At 44.9% G+C, this 19,393-nt stretch overlaps 1 protein-coding gene across 3 annotated transcripts in view; it reads right to left on the bottom strand.

Moving 5' to 3' along the window:
- The window catches only part of IFT88 (intraflagellar transport 88), a 73,353-nt gene that overhangs the window by 15,279 nt on the left and 38,681 nt on the right, over positions 1-19,393 (bottom strand). For all 3 annotated transcript variants that reach the window (XM_077298372.1, XM_077298371.1, XM_077298373.1), the window contains exon 21: positions 6,760-6,812. In XM_077298372.1, the coding sequence (XP_077154487.1) occupies positions 6,760-6,812 (53 nt within the window). The remainder of the gene's footprint in view (positions 1-6,759; positions 6,813-19,393) is intronic.

Raw genomic sequence — 19,393 nt, 5'->3', positions numbered from 1 at the left:
CGGAAGAATTTTTCACTCCGAAAAGGACGTTTGTAAGATGGGTATTGCAGGACGGGAAAGGACTTCTTTTTGTCCCCTGCCTTTTCCAAAATATCATCCAGAGTAGAGCCGAAAAGGAATTCTCCTTCACAGGGAATATTACAAAGTTTAGCCTTTGTTTGGAGGTCTCCAGGCCAACATTTGAGCCAGAGGGCTCTTCTGGCTGCATTGGAGAACACCGCTGACCTGGCCGAAAGCCTGATGGAGTCTGCTGACGCATCGGCCAGAAAAGCGGCTGCCCCTTTCATTACTGGTAGGGTATTTAGTATACTGTCTCTGGAAGCTTTATCCTTGAGCTGGGATTCCAGCTGGTCAAGCCACACCATAAGGGAGCGGGAAGTGCAAGCTGCGGCCACCGCTGGTTTTAGGCCCCCTCCTGCTGCTTCCCAGGAACTTTTTAAGAAAGCATCCGCTTTTTTATCCATGGGATCTTTCAAGACCCCCATGTCTTCAAAAGGTAGGGCAAACTTTTTTGACGCTTTAGCGATTGCTACGTCTAATTTGGGTGCTTTTTCCCAAAAGGAGCATTTAGGGTCTTCAAAAGGGTATTTCCTTTTGGGTGTAAGCAGGGCCTTTCTTAAAGTTTTTTTCCACTCTTTGTTTATTAAGGCTTGTATTTTATCATTAAGGGGAAACACCCTTCTTTTTTTCTGCTCCAGTCCACCGAACATCTTGGACTGATTTTTTAGTGTGGGATTCAGCAAGACCCATGGTACTTCTGACCGCTTTAATTAGGGAGTCCGTTTCTTCTAATGGGAAGCAACTACGACCTCCCTGAGAAAATGATGATGAAGAGGATGATGAAGAATCAGAGGAATTTGAACTAATCTCCCCGCTATCCGAGTCACTAGAATCAGATATAGGGGTTTTTTGTTTAATTTTTTTTTACCCTCCTGGAGAGACTTAAAGGTATCTTCCACCTGAGTTTTAATTAGTGTTTTGAGTTCTGTGGCGAACCCCGGAAGCCCTTCACAGAGAGTCTCCTCCATACAGGATTTACATAATCTTTTTTCCCATGAGGCAGGTAAATCTTCTTTACAAAGTGCGCAGATCCTGTGTTTGGACTTCCCTGCGCTCTTCCTTCCCTAAAACAAGCAAGAGAAAGGTAGGCTCTATTAGCCGGAGCATTCACGGAGATCACTCACCACCTGGTGTACCCTCAGTACCGGCTGTGGATGGTCCGTATCAACTGTCTGGTGCTCCTTTGATCCGGATGCAGCACTAGAATTTTTGCTGTGCTGAGATCCAGACCGCGCTCCGGCTCCACGCCGCTGGACATGAGAGGCCCCTTGCCCCTGCTGCCGGCGTTTCTGCTGCTGCTGCTGCGGTGCCTGCATTTGCTGCGCTGGTGAGCCCTGTAATTCGGGGTCACTCATAGCTGCTGGGGAACGCTGGCTGTACTCCATTAGAGCAACTAGCCAGGGAGTCAGGCTTCATTTAAATATTCCACGCGCCGATTTCCGCGCGCTCCCCGACGCTTAGCAGTGCGCATGCGCGAACCCCAGCATGCCCCGCGTTGTCCCAGCAAGCCCTGCGCCGCCCAGAATGCCCTGTATCGACCAGAAGGCATTGCGGCACCCGCGCGTGCGCATTACAAACCAGGAAGCCGGCAACACGCCGCTGCTGTCTCCTGATGCGCCGCTCGCATTGCCGCGCCGTGCTCCACCTATGGAGGGACCCCTCACAGTGGAATTCGCGCGGGTGTGCCATGTGGAATCCCCACCAAGTGAGGATTCCTCTAGGAGCCGAAGTGCTGCTGCTGCGGTCCCCCGCTCACCCTAGAGACCTACTGATCCCAGCGGTGGCGCTTCGGGTGGCCCAGCCTAGCCGAGGCAGGGAACCCCCGCTGCCTGAACCGGTCTGACTGGCCCCGGAATCCAACGACGATCTGAGGTAAGATCTGCTGCAGGTCCCGTCAAGGACAGGAAACCAAACTGATGCGGGAGAGAGGTACCGCCTTTTTATCTGTAGGTTTCCTGTCCTTGATGGGCGGATCCCCTCTCTCCGTGGTGCCGTCATGGGGGACAGAGAAATTGACGGAAATTGTTTAACCATGCCAAAGTTAAATGAAATTGATGACGAGACATGAAGATCTTCAGAGCGTATATCACTTTGACCATCCATCGCGCTCAATGGTAGACGCCTGGAATATTGATGTGTAGGTCGGGGTTTGCCAGCGAACCACAAAACACCAGTGCCAGCATTAACAATTCCTTGTAATCATCTCTTGGAAGGCATTGTGCAAGCTGGTTGGCGCAAAATTTAAACTAGACACCCCATAAGTGGAGCTATCTCAGTTGAAACGGTCATCTTCCGTTCCAGCCAAAAACTTGGTTTTATCCAGCTGATTCCAGGCAGCCGAAAATCTCTTGAAAAACGTTACTTTATATTTGGACCTGTTGATGCCGGACACAATTTATTAAACATGCTTGCAATAATTAGCTCGTGAATGTGGTGCCTACACGGCCGTTCTTTCTACAGTTTCTGTTGCAAGAGGACGCACGCACCGGCCTTTATATCAGTGTTACTATTGATCGTGTCAAATGACCGAAATTTCCCTTTATCCAAGAGCTGCCAATCCTGCAGAACCTCGAATACAGCCTGAGCTTGTGCTGCTGTTGGGCATCTCTGGGACCGACAACTTCTCAGTTCCTCCTTCTGACACTAGTACTGTCAGTCGCTCAGTAGTTTTATCGAGGGTCTGGTCTGCAAATCTTTTCCCGTCCCAGTGTCCAGTCAGTGGTCCACTTCTAATGAAGGAAGCATTGACAGCATTTGCTGCAATCTCTCGATGACGGCGACGAGCCTGTCTCATAGATCCCCTAATACAATGTGAGACTGGATCATGGTCAAGAGCCTGAGAAGCATCGGCAAGCAGGTAGGTCGCTTGTCTGTCACTGGTATTAGTTCTGTCTAGAGCTTTAGCAACTTCCGGAGTCACAATGTTGACAGATCTTACAGACTTGCGTTTTTTGGAACTAAAATGCCCTTCGCCCTCATCACTTTCGTTGTCGCAACTACTACTGCAAAGATCATCCGATGCTGTCGCCTGCTGAACTCGCTCAGTTTCCTTTTTATCTTACTTTCTCTGCCGGCAATTCGCTCATAATTATTTCCTTCACCTTGGCCAGTTTTCTGCATAATGGTTCCATGCTTCCACAACCTTTATCTGTTTGAGCAAGAAAGAAGTCACAGACTTCCTTAAGTTTTAGAAGTTTCATGGCATCAGCATGAGCAGCATCAAACAAATCAAGTTTATTAATTCCTTCTCCTCTGATTCTTCACCTTACTGATCACGTGATATAGTTGCCTTGTTAAGATTCTTGCTTTTTCCCAGAACCTTAGGCTCTGACTGTATCACTGGTACATGTTGGTTGTAATTCTGTACAGTGCAGGAAATAAGACCTGGCCAACACCTGCCCATGGGGCTATGCCCACCATGCGGGAAGTAAGCGGATCATGTGCGGATGGTACCCAGGGTGGAGGAGAGGAGACTCTCCTCCAGGCCCTGGGAAGCATATACCTGTTAAAAAAAAAAAAAAAAAAAAAAGAATTAAAATAAAAAATAGTGATATACTCACCTTCTGATGGCCCCCGGAGTGCTCCCGCCTTCAGTTCCCCGGGATGCTGTGTGCGAAGAACCTGGGATGACGTCATCCCAGGTCCTTCGCACACAGCATCCCTGAGAACGGAAGCCGCTGCGTGCACCACTGAGGAGATTGGGGGCCGTCGGAAGGTGAGAATAACCATTTTTTTTAATCATTTTTAACATTAGATCTTTTTACTATTGATGCTGCATAGGCAGCATCAATAGTAAAAAGTTGGTCACACTTGTCAAACACTATGTTCGACAAGTGTGACCAACCTGTCAATCAGTGTTCCAAGCGATGCTACAGATTGCTTGGAAAACGCTAGCATTCTGCAAGCTAATTACGCTTGTAAAACGCTAGTGTTTAGCGGGAATACGCATACCAATTCCGCATGCAATATACCCGCGGCAGGAGTTGCAGAATTGCCGTGGAAATTTTTCTCTCTCATTATATATGTCTAAGGTCCACTTCCGTCTGTCTGTCTTAACGGAAATCCCACGTCGCTGATTGGTCGCGGCCGGCTGGGCGCGACCAATCAGCGACAGGCACAGTCCAGCCGCGAATTGGCCCCTCCCTTCTCCCCTCCAGTCAGCGCCCACATAGCATTTTAGCAGTCCGTTATCGATGATATTAACAATATAAGTGTGACCAACTTTTTACTATTGATGCTGCCTATGCAGTATCAATAGTAAAAACATAATGTTAAAAATAATAATAAAAAAAAATCATTATATTCTCACCTTCCGGTGTCCGCGGCAGTATTTCCCGCTCCTCGCGACGCTCCAGTCCCAAGAATGCATTGCGGCAATAACCCCAGATGACGTAGCGGTCTCGCGACACCGCTACATCGTCACAGGTTATTGCCGCAAGGCATTACTGGGAACGGAGCATCGCTAAAGGCCTGGGCTGGATCCGGGGTCCGCCGGAAGGTGAGTATATAACTATTTTTTATATTAATACTTTTTTTTTTAACAGGGATATGGTGCCCACACTGCTATATACTACGTGGGCTGTGTTATATACTATGTTGCTGTGCCATATACTACTGGGCTGTGCAATATACTACGTGGGCTGTGTTATATATATACTACGTGGGCTGTGTTATATACTGCGTGGCCTGTGCTATATACTACGTGGGCTGTGTTATATACCATGTCGCTGTGCTATATACTACTGGGCTGTGCAATATACTACGTGGCTGTGTTATATACTACGTGGGCTGTGCCATATACTACGTGGGCTGTGTTATATACTACGTGGGCTGTGTTATATACTACGTGGCTGTGCAATATACTACGTGGGTTGTGCTATATACTACGTGGGCTGTGTTATATACTATGTCGCTGTGCCATATACTACTGGGCTGTGCAATATACTACGTGGCTGTGTTATATACTAAGTGGATGTGTTATATACTACGTGGGCTGTGTTATATACTACGTGGGCTGTGTTATATACTACGTGGGCTGTGTTATATACTACGTGGGCTGTGTTATATACTACGTGGGCTGTGTTATATACTGCATGACCTGTGCTATATACTACGTGGGCTGTGTTATATACTGCGTGCGCTGTGTTATATACTGCGTGGGCTGTGCTATATACTACGTCGCTGTGCTATATACTACGTGGGCTGTGATATATACTACGTGGCTGTGCAATATACTACGTGGGCTGTGCTATATACTACATAGGCTGTGCTATATACTACGTGGGCTGTGTTATATACTATGTCGCTGTGCCATATACTACTGGGCTGTGCAATATACTACGTGGCTGTGTTATATACTACGTGGGTTGTGTTATATACTACGTGGGCTGTGTTATATACTACGTGGGCTGTGTTATATACTACGTGGGCTGTTATATACTGCGTGGGCTGTGGTATATACTGCGTGACCTGTGCTATATACTGCGTGACCTGTGCTATATACTGCGTGACCTGTGCTATATACTACGTGGGCTGTGTTATATACTGCGTGCGCTGTGTTATATACTGCGTGGGCTGTGCTATATACTATGTCGCTGTGCTATATACTACGTGGGCTGTGCTATATACTATGTGGGCTGTGCTATATACTACGTGGGCGTGCAATTACTACGTGGCTGTGTTATATACTACGTGGGCTGTGTTATATACTGCGTGGGCTGTGTTATACACTGCGTGGGCTGTGCTATATACTACATAGCTGTGCTATATACTACGTGGCTGTGTTATATACTACATAGCTGTGCTATATACTACGTGGCTGTGCTATATACTACATGGCTGTGCTATAGACTAGGTTGGCTGTGTTATATGCTACGTGGGCTGTGAGACTCTTTCGCCTGGGGCCCTCAAAAACCTGGAGCTGGCCCTGGCTTCACTGACGCAGTCCCGCCGCGAATTGGCACGGGATTTGAACCACGCTTCGCTAATTGGTCGCGTTTTTTAAGTAAAACATTAAGGCTACTTTCACACAATCAGGTTTTTGCAGTCAGGCACAATCCGGCAAATTTTGAAAAAAAAACGGATCGTTTTTTTTGCTGCCGGATCCGTTTTTTTTCTCATAGACTTGTATTAGCACCGGATGGCCTAACGGTTCATCCATTTTTTGCCGGATCCGTCAAAAATTCTCTCTCTCTTCTTGTCGGATCCGGCAAAAAAAAAAAAAAAGAATACGTTTTTCACAATTTGCAACAGATCCATTTTTTTTTTTCAAAAGTCGCCGGATTCGGCCTGACGACGAAAACCTGATGTGTGAAACTGGCCTAACACTTTACATTTTTCAAAAAAAACCATTGATAGCACCTTCCCTTTAAATGCACCACAGCTAAGGCTTTGTTAGTTCCTTCATTCATGTTTTCTGGAGGTTCTGGCCTCTAGAAGGCGCCGTACTACTCCTTCAGCTCAATAAACAGTTACAATGCCTTCAAAAAGATGTAGGGTTACATGAGCAGTTCCCACGACGCTCTCACATAAGATAGCACTAGGATAGCCATACTCTACTCAGTACATCAATGCTGCCAGGTGGTCAGTAGTCAGAATGATGAAGAATGGTTTTTAATTTCCAAACTAAACATTGTCTTTTTTTTTAATTATCAAAGCATAAAACTTAGACAAGTGTGACCGCATAAGCACGCTACCCACCACTTCTTCTGTGACAGCTTGCCAACATTAATTGCCATTTCACTTGCGTGGGTCTGTAAAAGAAGATGAATTAATGACAACAGAGGTTATTTATAAAGTGAATATTGACACCAAATGGTCCATTTATGAACAGAACAGATACACAGCACACACAACTTGTCATGAAACTTTGTGTTTAGTTTCCAAAATTTCCAAAATGTCACCAGAATTCTATTTCTACAAACGATCCTGAAGGGAATGGTCTAATGAAGGCTTAGAAATAGAAGTTGGCAATCAGCTGTAATTATTAAAGTGGTTGTCTGGTATAAACGTGTTATCACCTGTCCACAGGATAATTGGGGTCTGATTGTTGGGACCTGCTCCGTTCCCTGAAAGGAACAAGGAGAATGTACAGTAGCATTAGGAGCCGACCACTCTACACTTGGAGGGTCTGGTTCCGCCAATGTAAGGTTTGTGAGCAGCTCCTCAATATGGATCATAGATGATGTATACGTAACATTTCTAATATGCTTTATACTTTCTTATTCTTTTTAAGAAATAGACTCTGTATTATACAAAGCTTACAGTTTCTGAATATAAACAGTGTTGTCATTTCCTGACAGCAGATATCGAGGATGGTGAGGAACTAAAAGCCTAAAGAGGAAATTTATCATCCCATCGATGCCTGAAAACTCCCACCAAAAAGTCAGAAATGTTGTGCTACTGTGAAACTTTTTTGCAGTTTTGCTTTGGCCCTGACCCTTCTTCAAAAAAACGAGTGGGATTTAGAAAAAGGGGTCATTGCCTGTGCAAAAACGTATGACAGTTTTACCATTTTATCCCCGAGTCCGTTTTCATCTTCCTGGCCAGGCCAAATAATAACTTGGGCTTCAACAAATACTACCGATTCTGGGATTATTTTTTCGTGACTTATTGTACTTCATGATAGTGGTACAATTTCTTCGCTAAGACTAGTGTTTATTTATGAATAAAAACGGAAATTTGGTAAAATTTTCAAATTTTTAATTTTTATGCCCTTAAATCAGAGAGTTATGTCACGCAAAATAGTTAATAAATAACATTTCCCACATGTCTACTTTACATCAGCACCATTTTTTAAACAATGTTTTTTGATTAGAAAGTTAGAAGGATTAAAAGTTGAACAGTGATTTCTCATTTTTACAACAAAATCTACAAAACCATTTTTTAGTGACCACATCACATTTGAAGTGACTGAGGGGTTTATATGACAGACAATACGGTACCCAAAAGTGACCCCATTCTACAAACTGCACCCTTCAAGGTGCTCAAAACCACATCCAAGAAGTTTATTAACCATTCAGGTGCTTCACAGGAACTGAAGCAAAATGGAAGGAAAACATTTACATTTAACTTTTTTTTTTTTTTCACAAAATTTTTTACTTTAGACCCACATTTTTTCATTTTCACAAGGGTAACAGGAGAATATGGACCCCAAAATTTGTTTTGCAATTTCTACTGAGCATGCACATACCCCACATGTGGGGGGAAAACTACTGTTTGGAAGCACAACAGGGCTTGGAAGGGAAGGAGGGCCATTCGACTTCTTGAAAGCAAAATTTGCTGGAATCATTAGCAGATGACATGTCGCGTTTGGATAGCCCCTGATGAGCCTAAACAGTGGAAACCAGGGTTGTAGAGTCGAAGTCGGAGTTAATGGCGATTTTGGAGGAGTCGGTATAAAACTCCTAAAACAAATGGGTTCAGTATCTCAGTGAAGGATGTGCTGTTCATAATAATTGGGGGAATTTATAATATGTCCTATAAATGTCTGTTCTGTTCCTGATGTAAGAATCTAGGCTTTTAGTTGAGATGAATCTGTGCTGCACTTTATGTACATGCTCAGCAGTGAGGCAGTGCTGTGGAGTTGGTAGTCAGGGTAATTGGGGACTCCACAGGCCTGGTAGAAACACCCCCCCCCCCCCGTAAGAGACCCCATTTTGGAAATTACACTCCTCAAGGAATTTAACTAGATGTGTGGTGAGCACCTTGAGCCCCCAAGATGCTTCACAGATTATTATAATGTTGAGCAGTGAAAGTAAAAAACAAAATTCAAATTTTTACCACAAAAATGGTACTTTAGCCACAATTTTTTTTATTTTCACAAGGGTAACAGGAGAAAATTGACCCCAAAATTTGATGTGCAATTACTCCTGAGTAGGCAGATACCGCATATCAGGGGGAAAACCAATGTTTTGGCGCACAGCTAAGCTCAGAAAGGAAGGAGTAACGCTTTTGGAACACAGATTTTGATGGAATGGTCTGCGGGTGTCATATCACATTTGGAGACCCCCTGATGTGCCTAAACAGTGGAAGAAACCCTCCCACAAGTGACCCCAGTATGGAAACTAGAACCCTCATGGAATTTATCTAGATGTATGGTGAGCACCTTGAACCCACAGGTGCTTCACAGAATTTGACAACATTAATCAGTGAAGATGAAAAAAAAAATAGAGATTTTCCCACAAAAATTGTTGTTTTAGTCCCAAAATGTTTTTCATTTTCACAAGGATAGCAGGAGAAAATGAACCCCAAAATGTGTTGTCAAATTCTCCTGAGTACACTGGTAGCCTATTTGTGGTTGAAAACTACTTTTGAGGCACAGTGCAAACCACAGCAGGGAAGACGCGCCATATTGGAGTTCAGAATTTGCTGGAATGGTTTGAGGGTGCCATGTCACATTGGCAGAGCCCCTGAGGTGCCATAATAATATATAAAACATTTTGCTTTATCCCCAGTTTTACATTTTCACACGAGGAAACGGGTAAAAATGGCACCAACATTTGTCGCAATTTCTGCTGAATGGGGCAAATCCCCACAGTAGATGCACAGTACTGCTTAGCCAAATGGCGAGACTCGGGGATGGGGTGGGGCGAAAGGAGCACTATTTGACTCTTGGAGAACAAATTCTTGTTGAATAGTTTGCTTAATCCATATACAGAGCCCCTAAGTGCCTGAAGAGCAGAATCCCCATTTTGGAAATTACACCACTCTTGGAATTTATCTACACCTGTAGGTGCAGTGACGATTTTGACTCCATAGGTGCTTTCCAGAAACAAGCATCAGTGGATGTTCCTTAGAGAAAATTGCAAATCTGCCGTAGTAGTGCCCAGTACATTGGAGTGCCCAGCTCATGCTTCTGGAGACTTGCACCTGTAAATTACGAGGGTTCTCACTGCTACAGCAATGCCAAACATGTAAGCGCTCAGTGTAGAGCGCAGGATAAATGTGTGCTGACCCTTAATGCGATTTTTGGGAGGCAGAATGAACAAATCAACAGCAGGTCAAGAATTTGTTCTATTTATTCTTTTTACACCGCTCTTCATACAGTATAAGTGATTAAAAGACTTTATTCTTTGGGTTGGTACAATTACAGTTATACCAGATTTATATTTTTTTTATATTTGGCTAATATAACAAACTAAAAAAAGGTTGTTGCTTTTTTTGGGTTTTTTTTTTTTCTTTTTACAAAAAAAGGTTTTAGATCGCCATACTTTAATAGCTATAATTTTTCTATATATCTGCTGACAGTCATGTAAGGGCTTGTTTTTTTGCGAGAAAAACTGATCTTTTTATTGTTACCATTTTCGGGCACATGCCATTTTTTGATCACTTTCTATTCCGATTTTTGTGAGGCAGAATCAGCAATTCAGGAATATTTTTTTTGTTTGTTTTTATGCTGTTCTGCATGCTGTTTTTTATTTTAGTGTTAGGACCCTTGACGTGGGTTGCAAGCTTGTATATTCTGACTAAAATATTGACCAATACCTCACTTAATGTATTTATCATATACGTTATTTTTCATTTCCTTTATGAACGTCCCCGGCGCCTGTGCTGTAAGTTCGAAGGGAAGCGCAAACTGCGCATGCCCGGAAATAAAAAAAAAATAAAAAATTACAGCGCAGGCCCCGGGGACGTTCATGAAGGAAATGGAGGCGGCGCCTCGGAGGCCCTGAGTGACAGCTGGGAGGCGTTTGTGTCAGGGGGAAAAGACCTGCCCCCCTGACAAATTCAGGTATGAGGGGCACATTATAAAAGTAATTATTTCAGAATTGCAGGGACCCGAACTAAAAGAGTCACCTTCACAGAATGCAGCATTAGTGCTGCACAAAGTGGCTCTTTTAGTTAAAAACGCCTGGGGGGGGGGTGACAGGTTCCCGTTAATGTGATACCAAATAGGTGTACTTTTTTGTTTTTTACATGAATATACCGTATATACTTGAGTATAAGAAGACCAGAGTATAAGCCGAGACCCCTAATTTTGCCACAAAAAACTGGGAAAACTTATTGACTCGAGTATTAGCCTAGGGTGGAAAATGCAGCAGCTACCTGTAAATGTCAAAAATAAAAATAGGTACCAATAAAAGTAAAATTAATTGAGACATCAGTAGGTTAAGTGTTTTTGAATATCCATATTGAATCAGGAGCCCCATACAGTTCATGATGGCCCCACATAATGCTCCATGCAAAATACGCCCCATATAATGCTCCATACAGTTTATGATGGCCCCATAACATGCTCCATATTAAAATATGTCCCATATAATGCTGCACAAAGGTTAATAATGGCCCCAAAAGTGCTCCAGAGAAAATGTGCCCCATATAATGATGCATAAAGGTTGATTATTGCCTCATAAGATGCTCCATAGAGACATTTGCCCCATACAGTGCTGCATAAAGGTTAATAAGGGCCCCATAAGATGCTGCACAAATGCTGATTATGGCCCCATAAGATGCTCCATAGAAACATTTGCCCCATATGCTGTTGCTGCGATTAAAAAAAAAAAAACATGACATACTCATCTCTCGTCGCTCAGGCCCCCGGCACTTGCGATATTCACCTGTCCTCGTTCTACCGCCAGGCGCCGCTGTCTTCTGCGTCCTCTGCAGTGACTGTTCAGGCAGAGGGCGGCGCGCACTATACACGTCATCGCACCCTCTGACCTGAACAGTCACTGCAGAGGAAGCGGAAGACAGAGTGGCGCCCGGTGGTGGAACGGGGACAGGTGAATATTGCGCAATGTTGCTCACCCTCCCCATTATACTCACCTGCTCTCGGCATGGTCATTGCTTCTTTCTTACAGATGGTCTCCGGGCGCTGACAGCTTCTTCCAGCGTTGAGCAGTCACTGGTACCGCTCATTACAGTAAAGAATATGCGGCTCCACCCTATGGGAGTGCAGTCGCGTCCATATTCATTACGGTACCATGTGACCGCTCAACAAAGGAAGAAGCTGTCCGTGCCCGGAGACCACCGGAGACGTAGGGACCTCTCCAGGAGCAGGTGAGTATGTGACAGCCGCCGCTCCCCCTTCCCCGCCGACAATGACTTGAGTATAAGCACTTTCAGCCTAAAAAAATGGGCTGAAAATCTCGGCTTATACTCGAGTATATACGGTACATATTTATTGGTATAATTTTTTTTGTTTTGTGTGATTTTTTTCCCCAACATTTTTAGAATTTTTTAAACTTTTTTTATTTAGTCCCTCTTTGGAGGGATATAATATATTTCAATGCATTGTATTTGTCAGTAATACACTGATGTAATGCCAGCAGCATGTTCTAAAAGGCGTTCTGTCGGGGGTGCTTGCTCCATCTCTCTGCTTTTTAAATCCTGCAATCGCTGTTGATCACAGCAATTAGAGGGTTAAATAGCCGGTGTTGGTGCGGTCACCACTGCTGGCTGTGACAGCAGGTATTTGGGTATCATTTAAGCCAAGCTCCCGGCCACGGTCATGCGGGCACTGCTCCTGTGCCCGCATGATTGCCAGGACATACTGGTATGTCCATTTACAGGAACGCACCACAAAATAGGACAAACCGTTACATCCAATGTCGGGAAGGGGTTAACTGCAGTAGGCAATAGGTCCAAGGGTGGAGAACAAAAATATAAATTTTCTACAGAGTTTTTTTTTTTTTTCAAAACATTCTATATATTACTATTTATTTATTTTTTATAATTGAAAATATCTCAGCCGTAATGGCCTGAAAGAACTCACAATTACGAGAACGGTGTATCACAAACTAGGTGGGTAGTATGTAGGCAACATATTGGGAGTGGGGTGGCTGCCTTGTTTTGCTTTGTTACATTACTCTTACCTGCATGGTTCTCAAAAGTCTTCACAGAGTCTTTACAAACTCACAATATGCACTATTTTTTATGACGATTTAGCATTCCTGGGAATCATTAACCTAATATTAGTTGTATGCCCTCAGTTTTTTAGAACTGCTTCCCATCTATGTTGCATAGTCAACCAACTTCTGTCCCGTGTCACCTGTTATTCCAGCCCAGGATGCTTGGACTATATCCCACAATATTTTAGCATTTGTTGGCTTTGCCTCAGAAACGGCTTTTTTAAGGTCACCCCACAAGTGTCCTATCGGATTAAGGTCCGAGGATTGGGCTGGCTGCTCCATAACCTCAATTTTGTTGGACTGGAACCAAGATTTTGCTCGTTTACTGGTGTGTTTAGGGTCGTTGTCTTGTTAAAACAGCCATTTCAAGGTCATATCCTCTTCAGCGTAAGGCAACATGACGTCTTCAAGTATTTTATTATATGCAAACTGGTCCATGATCCCTGGAATGTGGTAAATAGGTCCGACACCATAGTAAGAGAAACCTGCCCATATCATGATGCTGGCACCACCATGCTTCACGGTCTTCAGAGCGTACTGTGGATTGAATGCTGAATTTAGGGGTTGTTTGACGAACAGTCTGCGGCCCTTGGACCCAAAAAGAACAATTTTACTTTCATCAGTCCACAAATGTTTCTCCATTTCTCGTCAGGCCAGTTGATGTGTTCTTTGGCAAATTGTATCTGCTTCAGTACATGTCTTTTTATTTAACAGTGGGACTTTGCGGAGACTTCTTGCTAAAAGATTATTATTATAGAATTATTATTATTAAGAAATTAGAGTCACACAGGCGACTTCTGTCACAGTCCTCACAGGTAACTTGAGACTGTCGGTGATAATCCTGGAGCTGATCAGTGGCTGAGCCTTTGCCATTCTGGCTCTTCTTCCATCCATTCGAATGGTCGTCTTCTGTTTTCTTCCACGTCTCTCTGGTTTGGTTTTCCAATTTAAAGCATTGGAGATCATTTCAGATGAACAGCCGATCATTGTTTATACGTTTTACCCTCTCCAATCAACTCTTTTAATCAAAGTACACTGTTCTTCTGAACAATGTCTCGAACGACCCATATTTCTGACTTTCAAGGAGAAATGCATGTACAACATGTCCTGGCGTCACCCCTAAATAAGGGCCACCTGATTCTTCACAGAATGATTGACCTCACTAATTGATCTCCACACTGCTATTGTTGTGAACACCCCCCTGTCAATTAATTATTCTAATACACCGACTCAAAAATATGCAGATCATGAATGTCAAATCTGTTGGTTTTCTTAGAATCTACTGCACCAACTGGTAAATTGTTTGACATGTGGTAATATAATTTATACCAAAAACAGTGATAAATCTGGTTAGTCATATTGGACTGTATTATTTTGAACACTACTGTATGGATCCTGTACTATACACTTCTGTACACTATAATCGTCTAAGGACTGAGCTCATGCAGCTTTGTTGGCACACAGCCTGGAGAACCTAAATGGCACCAACAATGAATGAGCCCTGTGTACATTTCACCTAAACATGGAATGTAATCTTTTTCAAGAAAAGAGTCACTTCAGTTTTATTAAAAGGGACTCTGTCATCAGGTTTTTGCTACCTCATCTGAGAGCAGCGTAATGTAGGCAAAGAAAAGCTGAATCCAAAGATGTAACACTTAGATTACTGGGTAGAGCTGTTCTGACACAATCAGATCTTTTTAGATTTAGAATGAAGCAGAGCTGAGGAAGCTGCCCCCGCCCCACATCACAGCTAACCACAGCTAATCCCGCCCACACCAGGCTCTGTATACACAATATGCATAGACAGTGAGCTGCTTATCACAGGAGGGGGCGTTGCTGGACTAATGTAGTCAGGCAATGTTAATCTCTTAGTGATAAATCCTTCAGAGTTAAGGCCCCGTCTCACATAGCGATTTACCAACGATCACGACCAGCGATACGACCTGGCCGTGATCGTTGGTAAGTCGTTGTGTGGTCGCTGGGGAGCTGTCACACAGACAGCTCTCTCCAGCGACCAACGATCAGGGGAACGACTTCGGCATCGTTGAAACTGTCTTCAACGATGCCGAAGTCCCCCTGCAGCACCCGGGTAACCAGGGTAAACATCGGGTTACTAAGCGCAGGGCCGCGCTTAGTAACCCGATGTTTACCCTGGTTACCAAAAAAAACAAACAGTACATACTCACCATCTGATGTCCGTCAGGTCCCTTGCCGTCTGCTTCCTGCTCTGACAGTGCCGGCCGTACAGTGAGAGCAGAGAGCAGCGGTGACGTCACTGCTGTGCTGTGCTCTCACTGTACGGCCGGATCTCAGTCAGAGCAGGAAGCAGACGGCAAGGGACCTGACGGACATCAGATGGTGAGTATGTACTGTTTGTTTTTTTTTACATTTACGCTGGTAACCAGGGTAAACATCGGGTTACTAAGCGCGGCCCTGCGCTTAGTAACCCGATGTTTACCCTGGTTACCAGTGAAGACATCGCTGGATCGGTGTCACAGACACCGATTCAGCGATGTCAGCGGGACCTCAACGACCAAAAAAAGGTCCAGGCCATTCCGACACGACCAGCGATCTCACAGCAGGGGCCTGATCGCTGGTACGTGTCACACATAGCGAGATCGCTACTGAGGTCGCTGTTGCGTCACAAAACTTGTGACTCAGCAGCGATATCGCTAGCGATCTCGCTATGTGAGACGGGGCCTTAAGTAAACAACATTGCTATGACAAGTGACACATCCCTGAATTCTGTGTATCAGCCTCTATCTCCTGCTGTCTTCAGATTACATAGCAACAACCTGCTGACAGATTCCATTTAATAGTTGAATTCAAAGGCTATGACATCAGGAAGGTACTATGACTCGTCCTTTAATCCAGAAATAATAACGATTACAGTTTGTGCAGAGTCGAGAAAGTCCAGGCAGTGCACATAAACATAAGCATATGGGTGAATGAAGTGGTTGTTCATGTGTCCTATGTATAAGCAGTGCATAGTTCGTAATCAACATTACACAACTCTGCACAGAGATCTTCAATGTTGAAAAAGAAATAAAGGAAAAAAAAATAATGTTGAGCTGGTCTCTTTTCAGTTACAATACCTTAAAGGGACTCTGTCACCTGAATTTGGAGGGAACAATTTTCAGCCATAGAGGCGGGGTTTTCGGCTGTTCGATTCACCCTTTCCTTACCCGCTGGCTGCATGCTGGCTGCAATATTGGATTGAAGTTCATTCTCTGTCCTCCATAGTACATGCCTGCACAAGGCAAGATTGCCTTGTGCAGGCGTGTACTACCGAGGACAGAGAATGAACTTCAATCCAATATTGCAGCCAGCATGCAGCCAGCGGGTAAGGAAAGGGTGAATCGAACAGCCGAAAACCCCGCCTCTATGGCTGAAAATTGTTTCCTCCAAATTCAGGTGACAGAGTCCCTTTAAACTCTTTTGAGAAGGATTTTTACAAGATTTTGGAGGCGTCTGTAGGAATTTTTACCCATTCATCCAGAAGAGTATTTGTGAGGTCAGACAAGAGGTTCACAGTCTCCGTTCTAGCTGCTAGGTGTGCAATAGGGCTGAGGTCAGGGCTCTGTGCTACCAGTAAAATTCTTCCAAACTCGCCCTGCCATGCCCTTAACGACCTTACTTTTATCACTGGGGCACAGTCATGGGGAACAGAAAAGGGCCTTTTGGAAATTCTATTAAAAGTCAATCCTGAGACACCTCATCAATGCAGCAAGAGCATTTATACCAGCATCATGGAAGCAAACTGAACCATCTTCTCTTAATCTGCGAGTCCAAAAAGTTGAAGAGACACATCAAAGAAATTCCCAAATTTACAACTGTTTTGACCAGGGGTCCTCGCACTACGGCCCGCGGATAACATGCGGCCCGCCGAGGACATTTATCCGGCCCCTGGGCATGGCCGACATTGAACTTCACTACAGTTCAATGCCGGCGGGCCCTGTAATCGCAGGCAGAACGACGAGGAAAGGCGATGCGCAGCCCTCCGCATGCAGCACAGACCACGTGATTGTTATCATGCTGCCTGCGCAGCCTGTTGACGTCACGCCATCTGTGCCAGAAGTAGACGGAATCGAGTGGGTGCCTCTTCAGAGCAGTGGGGGACATAGGTGTGTACTGGTATTGTTTTATTTTTTTTAACGCCGGAACCGGACTATGCTGCCTATTGGAGACTGTGCTGCCTATTGGGGACTATGCTGCCTATTGGAGACCTGTGCTGCCTATTGGGGACTATGCTGCCTAATGCTGCCTATTGGGGACCTGTGCAGCCTATTGGGGAGTCTCGCACCACACCAGTCTGAGCCTGAGGTAAAAGCAGAGTTCCACCAGTGTGGGCACTGGTGAGGCTGAAAGGATATGGACTGGCAAGGCTGCATTGATGGGCACTGATCAGTCTGCATTGATGGGCAGTGGAGTCTGTATGTCTCTGTGTGGGCAATTTTATTGCTGGTATATTGTTTTTGTAACTCCATATATATATTGGTATTTTACTAATAGCAATTTGGAATCCCTAGGACACCATGGTATCAAGAAAGAGAACAATTGCTTCATTTCTTACGACTAGCTGTGACAAATAGGGAACCGGACATTGACCATCTCATTAGCCAACAGCAGGCCCATAGTTCCCATTGAAATACCAGTAAGTTTGTTGATTTAACTTTACTTGTTCTTCATTTTAAATATTGTATTTGTTCCAGTTTTGTATTTTTACTTCAAAATAAGATACCGTATATATCGAGTATAAGCCGAGATTTTCAGCCCAAATTTTTGGGCTGAAAGTGCCCCTCTCGGCTTATACTCGAGTCACGGTCGGCGGGTGAGGGGGAGAGGGCGCTGAGGCATACTTACCTGCTTCCGGGGCTCCTGGCGCTCCACCTGCCCGTCCCACGGTCTCCGGGTGCCGCAGCTCTTCCCCTGTTCAGCGGTCACGTGGGACCGCTCATTAGAGAAATGAATATGGACTCCACTCCCATAGGGGCGGAGCCGCATATTCATTTCTCTAATCAGCGGTAACGGTGACCGCTGACAGAGGAAGAGGCTGCGGCACCCGGAGACCAGCTGTCCGGGGGAAGGAGCGGGACGCCGGGAGCAGGTAAGTATTACATATTCACCTGTCCGCGTTCCACACGCCGGGCGCCTCTCCATCTTCCCGGCGTCTCTCTGCACTGACTGTGCAGGTCAGAGGGCGCGATGACGCATATAGTGTGCGCGCCGCCCTCTGCCTGATCAGTCAGTGCAGAGAGACGCCGGGACGGGACGCTGAGGAGCTGCAAGCAAGAGAGGTGAGTATGTCATTTTTTTTTTTATTGCAGCAGCAGCAGCAATGGCACAGCTTTCTATGGTACATCTATGGGGCAATAATGAACGGTGCAGAGCACTATATGGCACAGCTATGGGGCAATAATGAACGGTGCAGAGCACTATATGGCATAGCTAAGGGGCAATAATGAACGGTGCAGAGCACTATATGGCACAGCTATGGGGCAATAATGAACGGTGCAGAGCACTATATGGCACAGCTATGGGGCAATAATGAACGGTGCAGAGCACTATATGGCACAGCTATGGGGCAATAATGAACGGTGCAGAGCACTATATGGCACAGCTTTCTATGGTACATCTATGGGGCAATAATGAACGGTGCAGAGCACTATATGGCACAGCTATGGGGCAATAATGAACGGTGCAGAGCACTATATGGCACAGCTATGGGGCAATAATGAACGGTGCAGAGCACTATATGGCACAGCTATGGGGCAATAATGAACGGTGCAGAGCACTATATGGCACAGCTATGGGGCAATAATGAACGGTGCAGAGCACTATATGGCACAGCTTTCTATGGTACATCTATGGGGCAATAATGAACGGTGCAGAGCACTATATGGCACAGCTATGGGGCAATAATGAACGGTGCAGAGCACTATATGGCACAGCTATGGGGCAATAATGAACGGTGCAGAGCACTATATGGCACAGCTATGGGGCAATAATGAACAGTGCAGAGCACTATATGACACAGCTATGGGGCAATAATGAACGGTGCAGAGCACTATATGGCACAGCTTTCTATGGTACATCTATGAGGCAATAATGAACGGTGCAGAGCACTATATGGCACAGCTTTCTATGGTACATCTATGGGGCAATAATGAACGGTGCAGAGCACTATATGGCACAGCTATGGGGCAATAATGAACGGTGCAGAGCACTATATGGCACAGCTATGGGGCAATAATGAACGGTGCAGAGCACTATATGGCACAGCTTTCTATGGTACAGCTATGGGGCAATAATGAATGGTGTAGAGCACTATATGGCACAGCTATGGGGCCATAATGAACGGTATGGAGCATCTATTTTTATTTTTGAAATTCACCGGTAGCTGCTGCATTTTCCCCCCTAGGCTTATACTCGAGTCAATAAGTTTTCCCAGTTTTTTGTGGCAAAATTAGGGGGGTCGGCTT

Source organism: Ranitomeya variabilis, chromosome 3, assembly GCF_051348905.1.
Source record: "Ranitomeya variabilis isolate aRanVar5 chromosome 3, aRanVar5.hap1, whole genome shotgun sequence".
NCBI lineage: Eukaryota > Metazoa > Chordata > Amphibia > Anura > Dendrobatidae > Ranitomeya > Ranitomeya variabilis.
Note: the sequence above shows the minus strand (reverse complement) of the source record. Positions and strands in the feature narration are given on the sequence as shown.